Source organism: Marmota flaviventris, chromosome 12 (genome assembly GCF_047511675.1).
Source record: "Marmota flaviventris isolate mMarFla1 chromosome 12, mMarFla1.hap1, whole genome shotgun sequence".
Taxonomy (NCBI): domain Eukaryota; kingdom Metazoa; phylum Chordata; class Mammalia; order Rodentia; family Sciuridae; genus Marmota; species Marmota flaviventris.
Genome location: NC_092509.1, coordinates 96,131,718 through 96,152,700, shown reverse-complemented (window position 1 = coordinate 96,152,700; position 20,983 = coordinate 96,131,718). Strand labels below are relative to the sequence as shown.

The 20,983-nt window shown below is 43.8% G+C and overlaps 1 protein-coding gene across 3 annotated transcripts in view; it reads left to right on the top strand.

Annotated features, from left to right (window-relative positions):
- Positions 1-20,983, top strand: part of Cacna1e (calcium voltage-gated channel subunit alpha1 E) — a 296,345-nt gene that overhangs the window by 250,431 nt on the left and 24,931 nt on the right. For all 3 annotated transcript variants that reach the window (XM_027934923.2, XM_027934922.2, XM_027934920.2), the window contains 8 exons: positions 752-916; positions 1,512-1,622; positions 5,300-5,383; positions 6,069-6,194; positions 9,192-9,257; positions 13,360-13,451; positions 14,018-14,183; positions 19,010-19,137. In XM_027934923.2, coding sequence (XP_027790724.1) covers positions 752-916; positions 1,512-1,622; positions 5,300-5,383; positions 6,069-6,194; positions 9,192-9,257; positions 13,360-13,451; positions 14,018-14,183; positions 19,010-19,137 — 938 coding nt within the window. The remainder of the gene's footprint in view (positions 1-751; positions 917-1,511; positions 1,623-5,299; positions 5,384-6,068; positions 6,195-9,191; positions 9,258-13,359; positions 13,452-14,017; positions 14,184-19,009; positions 19,138-20,983) is intronic.

The following is a 20,983-nucleotide window of genomic DNA, read 5'->3' as shown; positions in this document are numbered from 1 at the left end:
GGTTGAGTATTTCTAATCCAAACGTCCCCAAAACTGCAGAACTCAAAACTTCTTGCAGCAAAGTGATTGTATAGGTGGGAAATTCCACACCACAAAATGTTGAAAATTATGAACAATATTATATAAAATTAACTTCAGACTATGTGTCTGAGGCATCTAAAGGTTTGGTCATAGGTATATGCAAATATTCCAAAATCCAGAAAAAATCTGAAATCCCAGACATTTCTGGTCTCATGAATTTTATTTGATTTTGGGTAGCAGGAATTGAATCTAGGGGTGCTTAACCACATCCCCAACCCTTTTTATTTTTTATTTTGTGGCAGTGGCTAAGGCTGGCCTTCAACTTGCAATCCTCCTGCCTCAGCCTCCCAAGTCACTGGGATTATGGGTGTGCAGCCCCGTGCCTGGCCTGCATTTTAGACAGGAGATTCTCAACCTGTAGAACTTCACTTCTAAGGTCATCAGGGAATGCTTTCTGCCTACATATCTCACCTACACACTGTATAAAAGGACTTTAGTGACAACCACTAAGTCCCGCCCCATGTGACAGAATGTCTCCAGTTTTACAAACACATTTCGGATGACTTCTTGCCTGTAGTTTTGTCCAGATGATCCCTGTTGCTGATTTTGCTTTCCTGTCATCCTGCCCTTTTATCCCTGGGTTGTCCTCTGCTAACTGGCTGACAGAGAGGCCACCACTGGGCAAGGCTTAGGGGCTCTGAGCGTAGACTAATAACTGACCTTTCTGCAGCGGGCATGCATCGACTTCGCCATCAGCGCCAAGCCTCTCACCCGCTACATGCCACAGAACAGGCACACCTTCCAGTATCGCGTGTGGCACTTCGTGGTGTCTCCTTCCTTTGAGTACACCATCATGGCCATGATCGCCTTGAACACTGTGGTGCTGATGATGAAGGTGAGAGGAAGGTGAAGCCAGTGACTCCTCCTCCCCAAAGATCCGTGCATGCCCAGAGGCCCCAGGAAAGCACCCAGCATAGCAGCCCGTGCCCCTTGACCCATGCTTCCACTGTGGTGTCTCATTTTAATCTCGCCTCATTCGACATCCCAGCCTCTTGGACTCCATGGCTCCATTGGCAAATGCAGTACCACATACCCTAGTGGTCCCAGGGCTTCTAAGACCTTGTGGTGGGACTCGGCCGCCAACCAGGGTGGAAAATGCCCTTCAGACCCCGAGGGGTTTAAAGGCGAGAGATTGCTCCTATTTAACACTAACTGGTAAAGCACCCAACCATGGGAAGTGATTCTGCCCTGCCACCTTCATCTCTAGGCAGACCTCTGGTTTTGCCACGAAGAGTCCGAGAGGACACGGGATTGTTTTGCTCCATTTGCTGCACGGGATATGTAATTCTGTCTAGCACTCAATGTCTATCTCATTCCCTGAACCATGCACAGTTTTCCCAAAGGCAGGTTGAGAGAGGGCTGGACTCAGTGACATGCGTGACCGCCCCCATGTTAAGGCTTTGACTCTGTCTGTCTTCTCTCCTCGGCAGTACTACTCTGCTCCCTGTACCTATGAACTGGCCCTCAAGTACTTGAATATCGCCTTCACCATGGTGTTTTCCCTGGAATGTGTCCTAAAGATCATCGCTTTTGGCTTCTTGGTATGTCACTCAATCAATCCCAGCATTAGGCTTGTCTTCTCTTCCATTTGGGGACATTCCCAAAGTTTGTTGGAAGAGGGGTGGTTACTGCCATTCCAGAAATTGTTCACACACCTGCCCACCGAATTGTGGGCTCGTTTTGACTCCTCAGTTAAACTGCCTAAGAGACGAGGTGATGGGGGGGGTTGTGGGGGACAGGGTCAGGCAGGCATCTCCCCAGGTCCATATCTACCTAACCATCTGCCCTGGCCCTGTCAAATTCTGTCAGCAGACAAAGGGGGGCCATTTGGGTTTTACTAGAACTGCAACTTATGTATAATGATGCATGGCGAAGATTAGACTAATAAACCTTGAGTGCTTATTTACTGGCAAAAGGTATAAGAATTTTATGACTCAAATGGAAAAATACCTGCCCCTCATAACCCCTTACATAGCAAATAACAGATTTACCTATTAGTCGTCCTCTCAATAGCATAAAGAGTAATTTCTGCCAAAGAAGATAAATGCTTATTACTTAGGCTTACAAAGGCCAATGACCTTTAAAGGGTGGGTGGGGGGAGGGTTCTGGAATTGGGTTTGGGGGAGATGGCAGTGAATTTTTCTAGCATGAGCTGTCCTTTTACTTCTCCTCAACTACTAATTATAATTGTTTGTCAAATTCTTGCATCTGCTCTTAAGTGTTAAGAAAACCTGGCCTTTGCTTCCTTGTCCTTTAAACAAAATACCCCCCCCCCACCTCCCCATGCCCCACCCCGCCCTTCAGCATGCACTAGTTCAGTGGGATGCAGATAAGCCCACTTGACAGCTGCCTCACCTTATTTAGGGTGTGGGCTACCAATTCAAGTTCAAGTTCCGTGTGTATATATGGTTTTCCCTGCAAGAAAGAAAACTTCACTGGGGATCTGAATAAGTGTGTGTGGTAGCAGCTTTAATAGGGACTCTGGGCTGGGTTTGCTCGTTGTCAGTGCTGAATGTGGGGGCTGCTTTTGTTTGGTCTCTTTCTGGTTCTTTGAAAAACTATTAATTGGGTTGTTCAGGGAGGAAAGTTGAAGGAAGCCCCTTGGGGGGCTGCACTGTGGTGTACTTGACTCCCTTATTGAGTGTTTTGAGAATTGGGGAAATGAAAAGTTAAAAAGGAACTATTACAGTGTAACCCCAAGTAGGGTGAACTGAGAGAAGCCATCACCACAACAGGGAGAGTTTCTCTATGCATCTTCATGACTTGCATGTAGTATTGACAGTGTCTGTGACTTAGTCCCCAATTATGTGTCTAATTATGGTTAATGCTGACTACATACTCACAGGCTTAATTTGAGGATTTGGCCCTGAGACCCGCCTCCTTCCCACCCTCACCCCTGTGTTCTCATTCATGGTGTAGAGGCGTTCATTCATGCTGCAAAGGCACCACTAGTCCTGATTAACCTTTTATATTGATAGAGTACTCTGGGTTTTCAGAATACCCCAATATATATTATGTTGTCAGATCTTCTCAGTGAGTCTGAAATGGGCATGGCAGATCTCATCATTATGGCCATATTATTATTTTTTAATTAGAAAATCAAAAAGTTGCCTACATTTTTAAAGATTACATGATAAAATGTTGTAGAATTGGAAAGCAGAGTGGAAATAAAAAGAGAACAAGAAAAAGAGGGAAAGAAGCGACATACCTTATAACTGAATAAAATTAATACATATTCATTTTATCTTCAAAATAGCTATGTTAGATAGGCATTATTATATCTATCATAAATAGAAATGTCATTATGAGCATAGCACATAACTGTACTGTGGTTTTTTTTCCCTTCCTATTGAGAACTTTCACCTTTTCACTTAAAGGAAACATTTTACAATTTCTCTTTGGTATGTCTGGATTGCCAATATCACTACTTTTGTGCTCTGGGGCCATTACTAAATGAAATAAGGGTTATTGAATACAAGCACTGTAGGTGATCTGATAACTACACAGCAACTATGTGACTAATGGATAGCATATATAGTATGGGTACACTGGACAAAGGAAATGATTCATGATCTTGGTGGGGTGGAGTGGGATGGTATAATATTTCATCATGCAACTTGGAATGCCGTGCAATGTAAAACTTATGAATTGTTTATTTCTTGAATTTCCCACTGAATATTTTTGGACTACAAGTAACTGAAATAGTGGAAAATGAAACCACACATGGAGGGGGGGGGAGTACTGTACTACACTCTCCTATTTTATGCTACAGTATGCTCTTCTGTATTGTAAAACATCCTCAATGGAACCCAAGTCTTCTGGTCCTCTGAACCAAGAGTTAGGAGGTTTACCCAGGTTGGAGAATAGGGGAACCCTGAAAATTGAGAAATTCAGAGACCCAACTTGGCTCCACCATCATGAACTTAGTAGCCTAATGGAAAATAAGCTTCTCAGTGAAGCTGTGTGCGTCAGTTTCTCCATATGCCCTGGAGGTTCATGTTCCTTTCGAACTGAATCAGCCTGGTTTCTCACACACACAAGCGAGGATAGCAGGAGCTACCTTATTGCCTTAGATACATGGGTGCTCATTAAATGAACTGCTCTCTCTGTACACTCCTTTTCCCTCTATTGCCTCTTTCTTTATTTCCCTTGCCAATCCTTCTACTCAGTACTTTTTGGATATGGGGCATTTATCACCACCTACTTACAAGATCCATGAGAAGAATAAATGAGTCGAAAGAATTCCAAGGGCCTGGAACATATAGTAGGGACTCATTGATGGCAGTCGTGAGACTAGGATGGGGGACATTTCTGCAGTTCCCTGAGAATCTCTTAAGGGAGGTGCTGCCCAGGGTCAAGCATGACCTTTTCAGAGACCTAAGTTTCCTATTGTAAGGAACATAATCCAAGGCCTGTTCACTTGAGCTAAGAGGATTGATGTACAGTCCTCTGATTAAGGGGAGGGTTGTCTGCTTGGTGGATCTTCCGGATCCTTTCTGCCTCCTTCAGACCACTTATTTTATTGCTGCTTTTTTTTTTAAACTTGGATACACTTCCTCAAAAAGTGTAACAGCAGAAGAAGAGGGGAAGATGAAGTCTATTCATCTTACTGTCAATGAGTTGTTAATTCAAAAGGGCTCAATGGAATTAGAAGATTATTTTTTGGCATGTCTGTGACCTGTAGTGGATTATAATGTAGGAGGTGGCTTTTTTTTTTTTTTTTTTTTTTTTTTGATTGATGAAAGTCAGAACTGTATTTTTTATAGGGTCACTTGATATAATATTGACAATTTGAAAGTGATGGTTGTGTAATGGTTTTAAATGGTCTCACAGTTATATAATTATTTCCAAACTCACCAAATTGTGCAGATTAAATATGGTGCTTTTAATTTGTGAATCATTACCTCGGTCATTTAAAAATAAATATTTGCTAAAAAATTCTTGCATATAGGCTTTTTAGTGACAATTTCAAATAAGGTCTTCAAATAGTGATGGAACTGCTTTCCAAAGGAGAAATTCTCAAATTAGTTAAAAAAAAAATAGAATTTCTGGTTAGAAATAGGAAACTGAAGCCAAAGTTAGAATGAACTTGTGCATGAATTGACAAGTTTTAATTCTAAGTGACAAAGTTATATAATGAAAGATGCCTTTTTCCCTTCCACACTTTTTTATCTCTTTTCCTTTTTCTAATGTTCCTACAACTGATTTCATTTGGCAGAACTATTTCCGAGACACCTGGAATATCTTTGACTTCATCACCGTGATTGGCAGCATCACAGAAATTATCCTGACTGACAGCAAGGTGAATGGCTCAGGAGACCCTTGTCTTTAAGCTTGGCCCTGGAATAGCATTTTAAAAAAATCTCTTCACATTCAGTCCATTTGTAACCCACCAAATAAACTGTGTCCCCCTCTAATTGTTGGGAGTTCACTCCTTCCCTCTTTGGAGTGGTGCTGGATCTCATGGAAATCTTTCCTTGCTTGCATCAAACAGCAGAAACCTAGTGGGGTAAGTGGAACAGGGGATGTCAGAAGAAAGCTGGTATGCAGAGTTCTGCTAGAGTCTCAAAAAAGGCACACTGTCTGTGCCCTCTAAAGCCTTAGACTTGAATAGATTCCCCAAATTTGCTCATTCTAAAGAAGACTTGGAAAGCTCCTTGTAACTCTTTGAATACTGCAGGAATTACTAGATCTGCACTTTTAGCACCTAAGTGCAGACTTCAGACCACTTGGTAGAGGCTAGGGAGGCCAGTTTTGACTCAGGTAGGCAGGGATGATTCCCCTGTCCTTCTACGTGGGAGCAGAGGGCAGGCCTGGGAAGGCTTAGAGAGATGGACTCACTGATTGGCCTATCAGCTGCAGCTGGGGTTAACAAAGACTGTTCTATTTTGTGGTCTGAATGAGGAATAAATACACAAATACTAGTGCTTAGATTTTTCTAAATGACCATAATGTCCCTAATTGCATGTTTCCTTTTGGTCCACCAGCTGGTGAACACTAGTGGCTTCAATATGAGCTTTCTGAAGCTTTTCCGTGCTGCCCGCCTCATAAAGCTTCTGCGACAGGGCTACACAATACGCATTTTACTTTGGACCTTTGTGCAATCCTTTAAGGTAAGAGGTACCCAGGTGCCTTCTGACGATTGATCCAGATGGCACTGGGAACCAACATCATTCCCTTTGTCCCTTTACCTCTGGGAAGGTGAAGTTAGTAAAATGTGTGTGGTTGGAAATGTTAATAAATACTATAGTTCTTCATTCAGAGCACAGGTTGTCTGGACAGGTAGTGATCAGCTCATGTTTCTGGGTAGACTTATATTTTAAAAAGTCACTTTGCCTTTGTAACCTAGGCCTCCTCTCTCCCTGCAGAAGCTGGGTACATACTTTATGAAGTAGGTTCTCCTCTTAAAGAGGTATTTAAGTATTTTGGTATTTGGTATTCCAAATTGCCCTGAGCAATCCCACTCAAGCACAGAGCCAGGTACCTGTAGTCAGATGTCTTCTGTATTTCCAGGGACTTGTCAGTGATTTTATTTCACATAACAGTGTTTCAGAGGACTCACTGAATGTGTCTCCTAGCAAGATGATTCATGCTCAGTTCCCCTACATCTTCATCGGTGTCTATTTCCTGAGCCACTGAATGCATAGTGTGCTAATGGTTACCTCTGTAACCTACAAATATGAATGTCTGAGCAAGTTAATACAGGGAGTTTCTTTTATACAGTCCTGTGGGGCCATACAGCAGTGTATCTGTAATGAATGCAAATTAAAAATCAACACCCGAGACTCACTTCAGTGGTGGGAACTTCCAGTAAAAGAAGTTTTTCAAACATATTTATCTTTGAGCTCTAGCAAATACCGTAAATGAGTGGCTTTTAAGGTTTTGGAGGCTTATGTATCATTCAAATGGCTTTTCCTTGTGCTGAAAAAAACAAAGTTTTTAATTGATGTGTTTAAAATTAAATTTGATGAAATTGATTCAAAAATGAGAAATCATGAATTTGCCAAATTGTCTCTTATTTTAATTATATAGCTTAATTAAAAGACTAAAGAGGACAGGCCAGTAAATTTGTGGTTTGTCATCATTTAGAAAGGGAGTTCACCCCACATCATAATTACTGATTTAATTCTTCATCACAGACCTTGAAGTCTGAGATGTGAGAACAATTGTAAGGATGTTGAGGCTCCTACGGACAACCTTGATGTTTTTATCATGTCCAGAGTAACTGTTAGGAATGATAACTCCCACAGAGTCCTCATCTCAGTGAAAACTATTTTTCCAATGTGAAATGATGGAGGAGAAACCTAAAACCTTTGCAAGAATCCACCATCTGAGTCTTGGGTGATGCTTTTAAAGCTGGTTTTTTTATTTTCAGAGGATTGTCCAACAAGCTTCAGTTGTTAGTGAGGATCTTAAGAAATATGTGTCATCCTGTCATTTTTATCACAATCGCCATGTCTGTGGGAAGCTGCACTATTAAGGTTAAAGAAAGGGATGTCAAAAATTGGCCAAATGGTGGCCTATTCCAGTGAATACTACATAGATCAGGTGAACCTGCCTCCAGGTAACAGTGTTATAGATAGGCATTTTCCTTTCCTAAACAGCTCTGGGACACGGAAGCCAATTTCTTCAAAGTCAGATTAACAAAGCCTGCTTTTGCAGATACAAAGTCGAGAGCAGCATAAAACAAGCAGTGTCACCTGGACCTCCCCACCCAGCCCAAAGCATCGTCCAACTCTCCAGCTCTCCCCTCCTCAGAAGTTCTTCCTACTTTTCCCTTATTCTGTGTTGGAATTTTTGGCTTGACAAAAAAGGAGAACAGATGGAATCATTGGTCTTCTCCCTAAAGCTGGGAGTAGGGAGAGATGAACTAGGACTAGAGACTTTGAGTGGAGAAGGTAGAACAAGGACAGGAAGTAAAGATAGAAGGCAGCAGTGCTCCAGGTGGCCAGAAACCCAGCCTCCTTACTCTCAGCCCCAGCGACGGAGTTTTCCCAGTGTCCCTGGGCACCACACCCCTGGGTTTCCTTAGTCTTGGGAGTCCAGACTTCACTGGAGAAGGAGATTCTCCCACCAGCTTTCAGCTGCATTTTAATTTTCTCCTCTATTCAAGTTGTAAATAGTCTCATGGCGCTCCTCATTTCATTAGCTCTGTTGATAAGCTCTGCTCTGCTCTAGCAGCCTGAAAGCCTTCAGCAACTCTCCGGGGACTCCTGGTGTAACACTCAAGACAGGGTGGAGACTCGCAGTAGCTGTATCTGCCAGAAAGGGTAATAGATGGTAAAGAAGAAGGACTTCATGTCAGTGTGGAGATCACCCTAGAAGTAGTGGCCCCTCCTGGTCCCAAATTCAAACTGCCTGTGAGTGGATCCTCCCCCAGCTACAAAGAATGGCTCTTTGCCTTGTATCCCCTTCATCTGCCCTCCATCCCCCTATGGAAATGCTGTCATCCCAAAGTGTCAATAAGCACACACAATATGGAATCTTCTTGCGCTGTGTGGATTCATGGCAGGGTATTGTCATGGCTAAGGCTTTTGGTAATTTTGCTTGAAGCAAAATGAAATATCAGGAGGTTTAAGCACTGATAAATGATGTTTCCTCAGAAGATGAAAGAACCTTTCAGGAACAGACCAACATATGAGACCCTAGTCATTTTAATGTGCTTCCAGATTATTCATTAGGCTCCACACCAAGCTTGGGAAGGAGAAATACAGAGATTTGGAAACCAAAGCTAGATGCTTGCTATGTCATCTGCATCACAATTGCTCAGATTATTAATCTGCATGCCAATTGAGATGAATTCTGAGCCCAGGAAGTCTTCTGAACTCTCCTTGGACACACATTTCTTAAAATCCTCACTAACAACTGAATCTGAATTCGAAGTTTCTGGATGAGTGAATATTCTTTAAAGAAGGTCAACTGTAAGCCTCCCTATAGTCAGCTGTTTACATTTCAGTTGGAGGACAGGGACATCTAAAAAAGTGTTGCACCAAACCAACAGTTTCAAGGAATAGAGTCCCAGTCCTCTGTTTAAATTAGCCTCAGGGCAAGTAACTGCAGACTGTTGAGTATGGAAGCTGCCTTTGATTAATGATCATCTTTCCTTCCAGGCCCTGCCCTATGTCTGCCTTTTGATTGCCATGCTTTTCTTCATTTATGCCATCATCGGGATGCAGGTGAGCTGGTGCATCAGGGCCTGGTGGGGGACCACTGTTGCCTAGATTGTCTCTGACACAGCAACCTGAGTGTTCAGGATTGAGGATGCTTTGAACCACATCTTGTTATCTGGATGGTCTGTTCAGGAACATCTGAGGTTATCAAATCATGGTGCTGGCTTATAAGCAGTTAGATATCTGGGTACAACAGAAGTAAAGCAAAGATAGTGCCATTGTTCTCAGCCAGAGGGATTCCCCAAAGAGACTAAAGAGGAGGGGGTAGATCTTATCATCCATTTCTCAGGATTTCTGGTATTTAGACTTGACCCAAAAGAAAGTTGGATGTTGGTTCCTCTTATATGTGGTGACGCCAAATGCATCTGAGCTAAGTCTTAACTGGCTGAAATTTATGCCTTAAGACTCATCATTGTGAATAACTTGAGAGTTCCTGGCAGCTGTCCATCTTAGGGAGACTCAAGGGCCACATTCTGACTGATTCCTATGTCAGAGGGCCATACAACCTGCTGGACAGTTCCCATGGTTCAACACTTCCTGCCCAGTTTCAGATTCCTATGTCAGAGGGCCATACAACCTGCTGGACAGTTCCCATGGTTCAACACTTCCTGCCCCATTCTGGGTATTTATGCAAGTAACTAGAGGCTGCTGAGCCGGAAGAGGCCAAAGCTCTTTCAAAGGCAATAGTCATCTGTGGTGGTAAACTACAACATAAATAGCCAGCAGTACATCCTCTGGACCTGACAGGATACCCGGCCTTTTTGCTTGTCTCAGAAGGGCTAGCTCTCTGGCTTGTAGAGATCCCGATCAAACCCCAGCAGAGGACTTCAGTTGGCAGTCTCCTACAGCCAGGCATCTGGCTGCCTTTGGACTGCCAGCTGCCTTCTCAGCGGTGTCTGCCACCTGGAGCTGCTGTCCTGTCTCCCAAGTTGGCTGCATCAGTAACCCTTTCCAGAGCATCTCTTCTTTATGCTCCTCTGACTTGACTTCTTTCTTCTTTTAACACTTTTACTGGAGAATTTTGTTTTCCAGAAATGTCAAGCATCAGAATGAGACTTGGTTGAGAACCTACTGAGATCTCTTTGCTGAGGATATTTCAGTAAAGATGTAGTGATGGTGTCAGCAGTGTAGAAATAGAATTCCTGCTCAAGTTTAAGACTGACTTGATAATTTCTATTAGGTTCCTCCTAACTCCCCAAAATTGGATCCTAGAATTTAAATATTCTTGAACAGCCAAATGAAATGTGATTCAGTCAAGTTCTGTTTGTTCATGTTCAAAATAGCTCTTACCCCTTTTTATCTTTAAGCCACAGTGACCAAACTAACACTGTCTCCAATTCTGACCTGTTATGGATGATACTGATCCTGATGACCATGCTATTTCCCTTTCCTTGAGTTCCTCAGTGTGCCATACACAGTGGCAAATGTATGGACACATGCATACATGATTATCTAGAGAGAGGGCAACGAGAGCACAAGAGCTGACTAATGTGTTCTGAGTGATGTGAAAACATAGGTGAGTGTCACCTCCATTGATAGTTAGGGTGGTTAAGTAGCTTATAGTTTGTTCAAGTTCTCAGATAGTAAGTGGAAGAACTGAGACTTGAATTCGGCTCTGTCTGCTCCACATCCCATATTCTTAGCTCTGTACCATATCACATCCCACCAGACAGGTAAACACAAATATTTAATCTTTTAGTGGGTGGTAGGAGCTATTATGAAATTGTGGTCTTTACATTAAACTTCAATGTCAACCTCCTTAGACCTTTCTAAAAAATAAGAACTCTTTTTATTCTCCAGAGACTTGAGTATCATTTCTACCATAGACTTACCTTTGATAGGCTGTTACCATTGCTGGTCCATGACAGAGACCCAGCACCAGGCACCTCTGCATTTGGTACTAGAGAGACTGTATCAGACATAGTTACCACAAAACAGAGGTCTACACAAATAGACAAAAGGGTGGGAGAGAAACTTTTAGATAGACATAAATGGCAACTAGATGTATCCATGAGAAGAACTGTTATTCCAAACTTTCCAAGGCTTCTTGGGAGAAGAGACCTTTGTTGAAGAATCTGAAGATGTTAGGAAGAAGTGATGAGCTGCATGTGAGAAGGATCCCAGGGTGACAGGCTGTTAGAAGTGAGGTGAGGTTTTCAGCCTTAGCTCTGCCACTGACCAGTAGGCAAACTTGATCAAGTCACTGAATCTCTCTGGGCTTGGACTCCTTCACCAATACAGGGGAGAAGTTGCTTAGATCCTCTCCCACGTCTTTTTCTGTCAAGTTCTCTGACTCTAAGTGTAAATGGATTTAAGGCTATACTCATGAAATTTGCTGAAGCAACCCTTCTTTCTCTTCCAGGTCCTTTTGATGTAGGAGATTTGGTTTAGACTAAGCAAAGTCTAAGTGAAAAGAAATTTTAAAGACTACCTTTGTAATCATACATTTTTGACTTGAAAATTATCTTAGAAAAAATTCAAAAGAGCTGTGGTTTCTTTGACTGTTGCACATAAAGCATGTGCAAAATTGCAGTGTGCCTTTCTACAATTCTTGATGGGATGGATATTTGATAAAGCAATTAATGATGATTCTGTGGGAACCGTCATAGGAGGACACAAAGCCCTGTATGTAAATTGTGTATATTTGATGGATCAAGGATAATCCATTGATTCTGAGCCAGGAGAATGAAAAGAAAAGGAGATTTGAAAGGGACAAGAACATAAGACAGTTTCCTCCTGGAGTGTCCAGAACTAATTAGATTTGATCACATGGGTGGGATTTTTTTTTATGCAATTATTTCTCTGAAGGCCCTCCACCTTCCTTCCCTCTTTCCATTCTCCCCTCTGCTGCCTCATTTGCCACCTCCACTCTCCCTGAGACAAGTAGTATTTGGGTTTTGAAAAACAGCTTTGAGAACAAATTCCCAAAGCAGGTGTCAGTGGGAGTTACTTGAGCAAAATAGCTGGGGGCAGAGATTGTTCCTCAATTGCACATTCTAAAAACTGTTAGGGGAAAAATGTGTTCCATTTAGCAGACATTGGATAAACTAAAGCATGCTAAATGGGGGCTAAAAATTGTCTCAGATGGCTGGAAAAAGTGACCCAGGAAGCCCTCAGTTGTACCAACACTGACTCGTGAGAATAAATCCTGTAATCTGAAATGTAGTGGAGGAAGACTGTGTGTGTGTGTGTGTGTATACGCACGCCAGCCTTCTCAGAGAAGGCTTGGGTTTGACCTTGCTCTGGGGTGCCTATGGATAAATATCTTTGGGGGGTGGGTACCTCTTTTCTCATGAATTTTCACAGTGACCACAGTCCAGCAGCAGATTAGCAAACCTCCCTCTACTGCTAGAACTGGCTATCATTTCCATTTTTCTTTTCTAAGTGTCCAGTTGTTCTGACTTTCTCCATGCCATAGTCTGAACTTTGTTTCAGCTTTGGCATAAATGGTCACTTTGGGATAGAATGTGGGTCTCTGAAGGATGCTGTGTTTATGCATGTGAATATGTGCATGTCCATTCTTACGGACTTAGATTACTGAAATATATTTCTATCCAGAGGGTCTAATTTATATGTATGGCAGACAGATATGTCCCTCTCTGATATAAACTGCTTGCAAATTCCAGAGCAGCATCTGCCCAAACCATAAATGTTATTTTTGGCAAATATAGATATTCCCATCATGAACCAGAGAGAGAAAGAAAGGGTGACCTTCCCTGTTCTCCTGTTGTGGGATAAAGTCTTTGACAGACGGCTCGAGTACTGTGGTGACAGGTAACAAGGGAATAAAAAGACTAAATTAGGTGTGGGAGGAACTCCATGCAGGCACAGTGATCTTTCAATTACAAGACTTTGTGCTCTCTGCTCGGCCTGGCACTTCCAGTGTTAGCCGCCTTCAGTGCACTGCTGTGGTGGGGAAGACCATGAGTCCTCCTACCAGGCTAAAAGTATAGTGTCCCCAGCTCTTTGGGGCTGAGCCATCTGCTTCCGGGATATGCCATCAGGAAGTCATACAGGTAGCTTCACGCTCCCCCAGGTGCATCTGATGGCCCATGCTGGACAGGCAGTTCAGCGATGCTCATTGCTTTCTGTTGTTTTTCTCCCCAAGGTATTTGGAAATATAAAATTAGACGAGGAGAGTCACATCAATCGGCACAACAACTTCCGGAGTTTCTTTGGGTCCCTCATGCTACTCTTCAGGTACTTGGATACGTAACTGTTCTATCTGAAGCCTCTTGACAGAGGGAAAGTTGGGAGCTGTCAACCCATGGCCCACTTCCCTTTGTCCTGCTCCTTCTGCTCCCATTGGGATATGTGGAAGGGGGCAGGGGACAATGCCTTTGCCAAACTATCCCATGACAAAAGGAGGTTTCTTCAGTGACTCTGACTCAGTAGCTAGTTTGCGCATTTCAACTTGAACATATCCTCCAGGGGTTGGGGAGGGGGAGACAAGGACAGTTTGTGGCAGGCCGACTCCATTTTAGAGCTGACACCTTAGGTGGCTAGGTTAGTTTAGAGCCCCACTGCTGTCCCCAGTGTCAGTAGAGACTCCTCAGCAGACAGAGAAGCAGTGGGTGGGATGCACAACCCAGGAGAGGGCATTGGCATTTTCATGTCTGCGTGGAAAGCACTAGAAGGGCCATGTGTGTAAGAAAGGAGCTCACAGGGCCTATTGCAGGGCAAAGGATGGGACAAATGGGAAACGGGCCTGAGGAGGGCCAGGGCAAGCTGATGTGCTCCTCCTAACCACACTGTCTCTGGCTCAGGAGTGCCACAGGCGAGGCTTGGCAGGAGATTATGCTGTCGTGCCTTGGGGAGAAAGGCTGCGAGCCCGACACCACCGCCCCGTCAGGGCAGAATGAGAATGAGCGCTGCGGCACCGACCTGGCCTACGTTTACTTTGTCTCCTTCATCTTCTTCTGCTCCTTCTTGGTGAGCAACGTCGTGGTCCTGTTCTTGCTTGAGGTGTAGCCTGTGCCACCTGCCCCAGTCTGTCTGTCTGCACGCCTTCCTCTTCTCTCCCCGCTGTCTTCCTTCCCTCCCCTCAGACTCCAGCCCATGTGAAAGGATGGGTCCTCCTCCAGAGGACTCTTGGAGGTCAGGATACTCCTTGGGCTCTGGGTGGGTGACTTTTGTTGGTTGATGAGTCTTTGCCACCTTGTAGGGAAGAACTGTTGTGAGCAGGGAGAAGGCTTCAGGCATTCAGTGACTGTACACTGTGGACTCCGCAGTGACCCAGGGCAAATCTGTTCTCTTTTGTACCTCAGGTGTCTTATGACTACAGCCAGGAGCACTTTGCCCCTCTCTTGGAGTTTTGAACTATTTGAGAAAAAGCACTTTGGACAAAGAAGGTGACAGGATTAATAAGAGTAGAGTGATAATGTTCAAGATGACAGATGTGGTTCTCTCCTTGAAAGAATTCCCCACGCAAAGACACTTCGCCGGGAGAATTCCAATTTTATTGCAAAAGGCTGTGTGCTTATATAGAACTAAGGGGAGATGGTAGGGCTTAGATAAATGGCAGGCAACCCGTTTATTGGCAAGTTCTTCCAGATATCAGCTCCGGAGCCCAGGAATTAGTTCTTATTGGGGCTAAGGTTCCCCGCCAGCGAGATTTGAAATTGGCGCCGGCGGGAGAGTTCACACGGGCGGGAACTTTTCGCACCACTGCAGAAAAGAGGAAGGAAGGAAGAAGAGGTCCTTAGGCGCCATGTTGGGGTTTTTCTCTGGGGTGCGGCTGCCGTTTATACTTTTCCCAAAACTCCTGACATGTCATCAGATTTGATGACAACTGGCCAGCTTGGAGGTGTGAAAGGATGGGGTTCTTTGTGTGACAGTAAATACTAAGTGCGTATGTGGAGCATACCCACTTAGAAAGTGGTGAGAGTCCTAATGCCGATGTCTCTCTTCTTTCTTTTGAAGAAAACATGAGTCCCCAGCATCCAGAAATTTCTGCCTTGTACATCAGACAAGCAGTGGTAAACAGAGTAAATGTATAAGGTGCTACCAGATCAATAAAAGGGTCATCGTGCTGTTTCTGGCCACTCTGACCTGCCTCAGCTCAGCCTCACTGCTCAGGCCACTGGCAGTACAAAAAAATCCCAAACTAAAACAGTGTTACTGCTGAAAAGTGGTCGGGTCCATGGCCTTGCATCAAAAGGCAAGTTAACCGTCTCATGTCCAGGCATTTCCACTCTTTGTAGTGATCACAGGGGGCAGTGCCTTCCCGAGGTCCAGCTCTCTCCAGTGAGTGGGAGGGGCTTGCAGGCAGGTGGAAGGGGGGGGGGTCACAGGTTCATGATACAGGGAGTGAGCCAGCTGCAGCCTGGGGGAGCCCCTCTGTGGCCTTGGCTTCATTTATATATTAGCCTTGGCCAAGATGCCTTCCTTTTCATAGTATCTTTAAAATGGGAGAAAAAAAATGGCTGGGTAATGCAAATTTTATGCACAGTGAACTGATACATGTGTTTTAATACACTTCCTTCTTGGGAGTGAAACATCTTGCCATGGAAAAATAACAAGACAGCATCCTGTTTATAAATCTAGAAGCATAATGTATGAGGAAAATAACTGAAAGAAAACAGAATGTTGTTATTAATTGGAGTTTTAAGTTTATTTTTTCACACCCTTGGCACATTTTTATCAAGTGACTGTTAAAGGCTGGCATTGTGCTAGGCACTGGGATAGAACTGTCATCAAGGTTCATTTCCTCAGTTACCAATAGTCAAAAGAGGAAAGTCAGGTTACAGGGTATGAGTGCATCGGTAGGGGTGAAATGGAGCAGAAAGAAGGGCATGCGGACATCCCAGTTTTATCCTACATGGTTTAAGTGTTTAATAATAAATATTTAAAAGAAACCAAAGATATAACTGGAAAATTAATTAGAGGCTATAAAGGTACTTTTAGAGTTTCAAGATAGAGGGTGCTGCATAATTCACATTAATGTTATTTTTAATGAAGCTATATTCAGTACAAGATGACCTGCTCTCAAATCTCAGCTCTATGTGAGACTGAGTTTGTGACCTTGGGCAAGTCACACAACTTCTCAGCTGAGACCATTCTTCAGAGATTGCCTGATGCACAGCCAGCCATTGTACTGGGGGCTCAGAACACAAATGTGGATCAAAGCACTTGTTTCCTTGAAGGGCCGGTGGTAAACCTGCCTCACCAGGATGAGAGTGAGCATTAAAACAAACAATAGGTGTGAATGCACCGGGCACTCTCTTGAAGACTGTACAAAGGTGAGGTAACAACGATGCAAATATTTTTGTCAACAGTAACAATAGGTACTCTGTAAGGAGCACAAAAGAAATCTGTGCATATATAGAGAACTCTTTATAATCCAAGCAGTGGTTGAATAAATTCACAATGGCTCCAATCTCAGTGACAGAAACAAAAGCCCATGTTTGGATAAAGTTTACCTCCATGAGACAGAAACCCCCAAATAGCAGCAGCTTAACCAGGCGGGACATTGATTTCCCTCTCATGTGAGTAGAGTCTGAAGGAAGGTGGACGGGCTTGTTATGGTGGCTCTACAGAGCTGTTAGGACCTCCTCATGCCTGCGACACCCCTAGGGAGTGTCTTCACCCTTATGGCAAGAGAAGACAAGCAGACCACCAGCCATCCACTTCTGTTTGAGGTAGCAGGAAGGAGTGATAGAAGAGACTGGCTATTAGTTTGGAATGCACTCTCTTCATGTTGCAGAGGGGACTCTCCAACCATGTCCTTCCTAGACTTTCCTTACCCTGTCTGTGTATATGGCACCTCTGTGTATACGGCAGCCATGTAACCTGGGAATCCACCTGAGAGCGTCCTGTTTTTCATCCCACTGGCTGGTTAGTCTCTATCGGAGAACTGCGAATAACAGAAAGCACAACTGACCCAGCCGAAGCAAGATGGGATTTTACAGGCTCATGGCAGTGAGGTGTCCTGGGCAGGCTGAAGCAAGGCCTGATATGGGGCTCATATGACATTGCCAGGATGAGCTTTCTCTGTTTATAGGTTTCTTCCTCTACTTGTTTCTCAAACACTCCATCTTTTGGTCCCTTGATGGCTGCATCAGCAGCTGTAGACCTCATATCCTTACATGCTAGTCTTTTATTCTTTTATTGGCTTTGATTGGGTCACCAATCACTGCAGCCCAAGGAAGTAGGATTCAGTGACTGGGTCATAGCATGGTGCCCATTGAACCACACTAACTAGGAATAGGCAAGAACCTATGCCAGAAATATTGTCATTAGGGGCTGGGCACCCAAGAAACAAAATTAACTGCTGGTCATCAAGTACTAAGGAGTCCAACTTCATTAACTCTCTAATCCTGGTTTTGCTATTCTCCTGGCCTCTGGCTTGATTCAGAAGCACCACAAGACCCTCCTGCTGGTCTCCTGCCCACCCCTGCACAGTTACCAAGGGTTCTTTCTGAATGTGCATGTCCCTTGGTCTTGCCTCTGTTTATACCCCTTTCGTGGCTCCTGTTGCCTGCATAATAGTCTAGACCACAGTTCTGCAAATGATAGCCCATGGGCCAAATCTGATTTGCCACCTGCTTTTATATGGCCCATAAGCTAACAATGTTTTTATATTCTTTAGAATTGGGGGAGGAAAAAAAAAAGATGAATACTGTTTCATAACATGTTGAAATTATATGAAATTCAAATTTCAGTGTCCATAAACAAAGCCTTCTTGGAAAACGGCCATGCTCATTTGTATCCATACTGTCAGCTGCTGGGTACTAGGACAGTGGAGCTGAAGAGCAAGGCCTGTGATATGCGCTATTGTCCAGGTCACCACTCTTGGTCTAGACTTTCTAATGAGGTTGATGAGATACCAAGGGCTGGTGACTCAGCCCTTGGTCCCACTACTCTGCCCTCCTTACCGATTCCTGGAGGGTCCCTGTCCCTGCCTATGTCTGTGTTCTCTTCCATTATGCTGCCTCTACCTAAAATATTGCCTTATAGACCTGTGTCTGTCTGATAAGTAGGGCTTGATCTTGCAGGACTCAGTTCAAGAATCTTCTCAGCTAGGAAAAGTTGCCTTCGTACTCCTTTCTGTCTCCACTATCATCTGCATGTACTGCTTTCATGGCTCTTGCTATTTGTAACATTTTTATGTTTCCAATACATCACTGTCTTTTCTAAATACTATGTAATTCTGCAAGAATATTCAAGTGATACTATCTAGTGAAGGCCTTGGGTGCTTCAAGCAGTGTTCTAGGCCTGGAAATGTGTCTCTGAAGGGTGGGCTGAGCAGACATGTGGGAGAACAGGGTCCAGGAAAAGCTGCTTCAGATCCACAAAGAGCTTCTTGTCCTCATGCAGTCGGCCACCCCCTCAGCTCTGAAACCTCTCACCAGTTCTCTTTCTGGGTCCTTTCTGTAGAGCAAGAGGTGAGGAGGGAGGTTGGAGAGGGAAGATTGGTATCAGGCCTTGACTTTCTCTAGGCTTTGAGAATGCTGAGGTTGCTACCTCTGTTCTGCTGCCACAAGAACAATTAAATTAATTGAAGAGATAATAAAAGTGGCTATGGAGTATTTTGCAAATATGAAATGGCATAGAAAAATGAAAACATAATGCTCACATGATGAATGTGCAGTATGAATAATGAAAAAATGTTGCGTTCAGCAAGATTGATGCGCTTTGCTAGGAGTTTCAGTCTTACACACTTTTGAAATCTTTTATGTGCCTTGAAGCTTCTTTTTTTGCTTCCTGAGCTCTGCTTTAGGTTGCTCCTAACTTCTCTTCTCCCCTGTGCCCTTCAGATGCTCAACCTGTTTGTGGCTGTCATCATGGACAACTTTGAGTACCTGACTCGGGACTCCTCCATCCTGGGGCCTCACCACTTGGATGAGTTTGTTCGCGTCTGGGCAGAATATGACAGAGCGGCATGGTGCGTAGGCCTTTGGGCCACCCAGAGATCCAGGGTCTATGGAGTTCTCAGGGAAGAGGTTGGCATTGGAGCCACCCAAATGTTTACCTATTATAGAAGGAGAGGAGACTCCTCTTTGTGGTGGCCCATGAAGAGGCCTTGGCATTGGACTAGTCCTCAGAGGCTTACCCTGTGCTTCTTGACCCTCTTTCCTTCTGTAACAGGCTTGACTTTGCCAATCTCCGCAAAGTTCTCATGTGGATTGTTTGGGTCCACTCCCAGAGGAGCGTCCAGTAATCTTCCTTCTCTTCTTGCCAATGCTAGTGGACTCTTTTGAGTGACCAAAGGGTTTTATAAGGATTTTCTAGCTCAGAGAGACATTTATTTGGTCACCATGGTCAGTAATGTTTACCTCCCTCACCCTGCTCAACAGATACAGTTGGATAAACTCTGAAATTGTACACTGAAAACCAAACAAGTTCTTTCAACTGTTCTCTTGAGCACTTATGGGATTTTAATTATGTGGAACTGAATTAAATGGCAGGAATTGGCAGGGATAATCTATTTTTAAAAAATCTTTCTTACTGTTTGGAAGTTCTGAAGTGATGTTACTTCTTTTGGGCTTTAGAACAGGGGTTAGCAAACTACTGCTCCTGGGCTAAGTTTGGTCCACTGTTTTTGCCAATAAAGTTTTATTAGAGCACGGCTGCACCATACACATATGTATTACCTATGGCAGCTTTCACACTAAAAGAGAGAGTACAGTGTTTGACAAAGATGATATGATACTCAAATTCAAAGACATTTATTATCAAAATATTTTATTATCAAAAGTTTATTGTCAAATGAGTTTGCCAACCCCTGCTTCAGAGTACAAAGTTAGCCTTTTGGCACTCATGGTTGAGGGTGACATTTCTATGAACTTTTCTGGCCCAGGTCATCTTAGCTTCTGGGTCATAACTTATCATTCTATCCATTCTGGTCCCCCTCTGAAAATACTACAGGAGACATTGTCCTTCACAGGAATGGACCACGTTGCTTCCACCTGGAACTCCCTTCAAAATCTGATTCATCCCCCTGGGAGGCTATCGAACTTGGGTTACTGTTTTGGAGGTTGAATGGATGAATTGGAATTTCTCCTCTCCTTTAATTATTAATAACTTAGGGCACAGAATTATCTGAATTCACTACTGTTACAATGACTGAGCGACAGCTTTTCCTTTCTGGGCTCACATTCCAGGATATAACTCTTAGAAAACATAGGGCAGTGGCAGGGGTGGGGGGTAAAGTGCAGCCAGGTCTGCGTCTTTCACTTCTGCAGCTTTAGACCCATCACCAAACTACTCTGAGCTGCCTCAGCTGCCAAGCAGTGATGTTACCTACCTACCTTGAAAGATAGTCACAAGGATGATATTGCATCGTGCACGCTGTTATTGTACCCGATGATATGGAAACGCAAGTTGGAAGTAAGGAAAGTCAGCTTCTATAAAGTGTGGAGAGTTTGCTGGGGCTGAACTCAGGTCCAGGTCTGCACTTGGTCACTTACCAGAGTAAAGAGAAACCATTGGCTCATAAAGGAGTTCATTGCTCATCTAGCCTCACTTTGGTGTCCCAGGCTCCCAGAAACCCCAGCTTCCTTTGCTTTCACAGGATCCAAATGCCATGTGCGTTAAACATGCTCCTCCTTGCTCATTCCAGCTGCTGGGAAGAGACAGTGCCATGAGGACTTGTCGTAAGGCTCAGACACATGAGCTAAGCAAATATACATAGAACCTCTTCTGTTTTACAAAGTTACAGTGTACCTCATTTGGGTTAGTTTCCTTAGCTTTCTGTATGAAATGGAGGGGTGTAACAAAAGTACAATGAA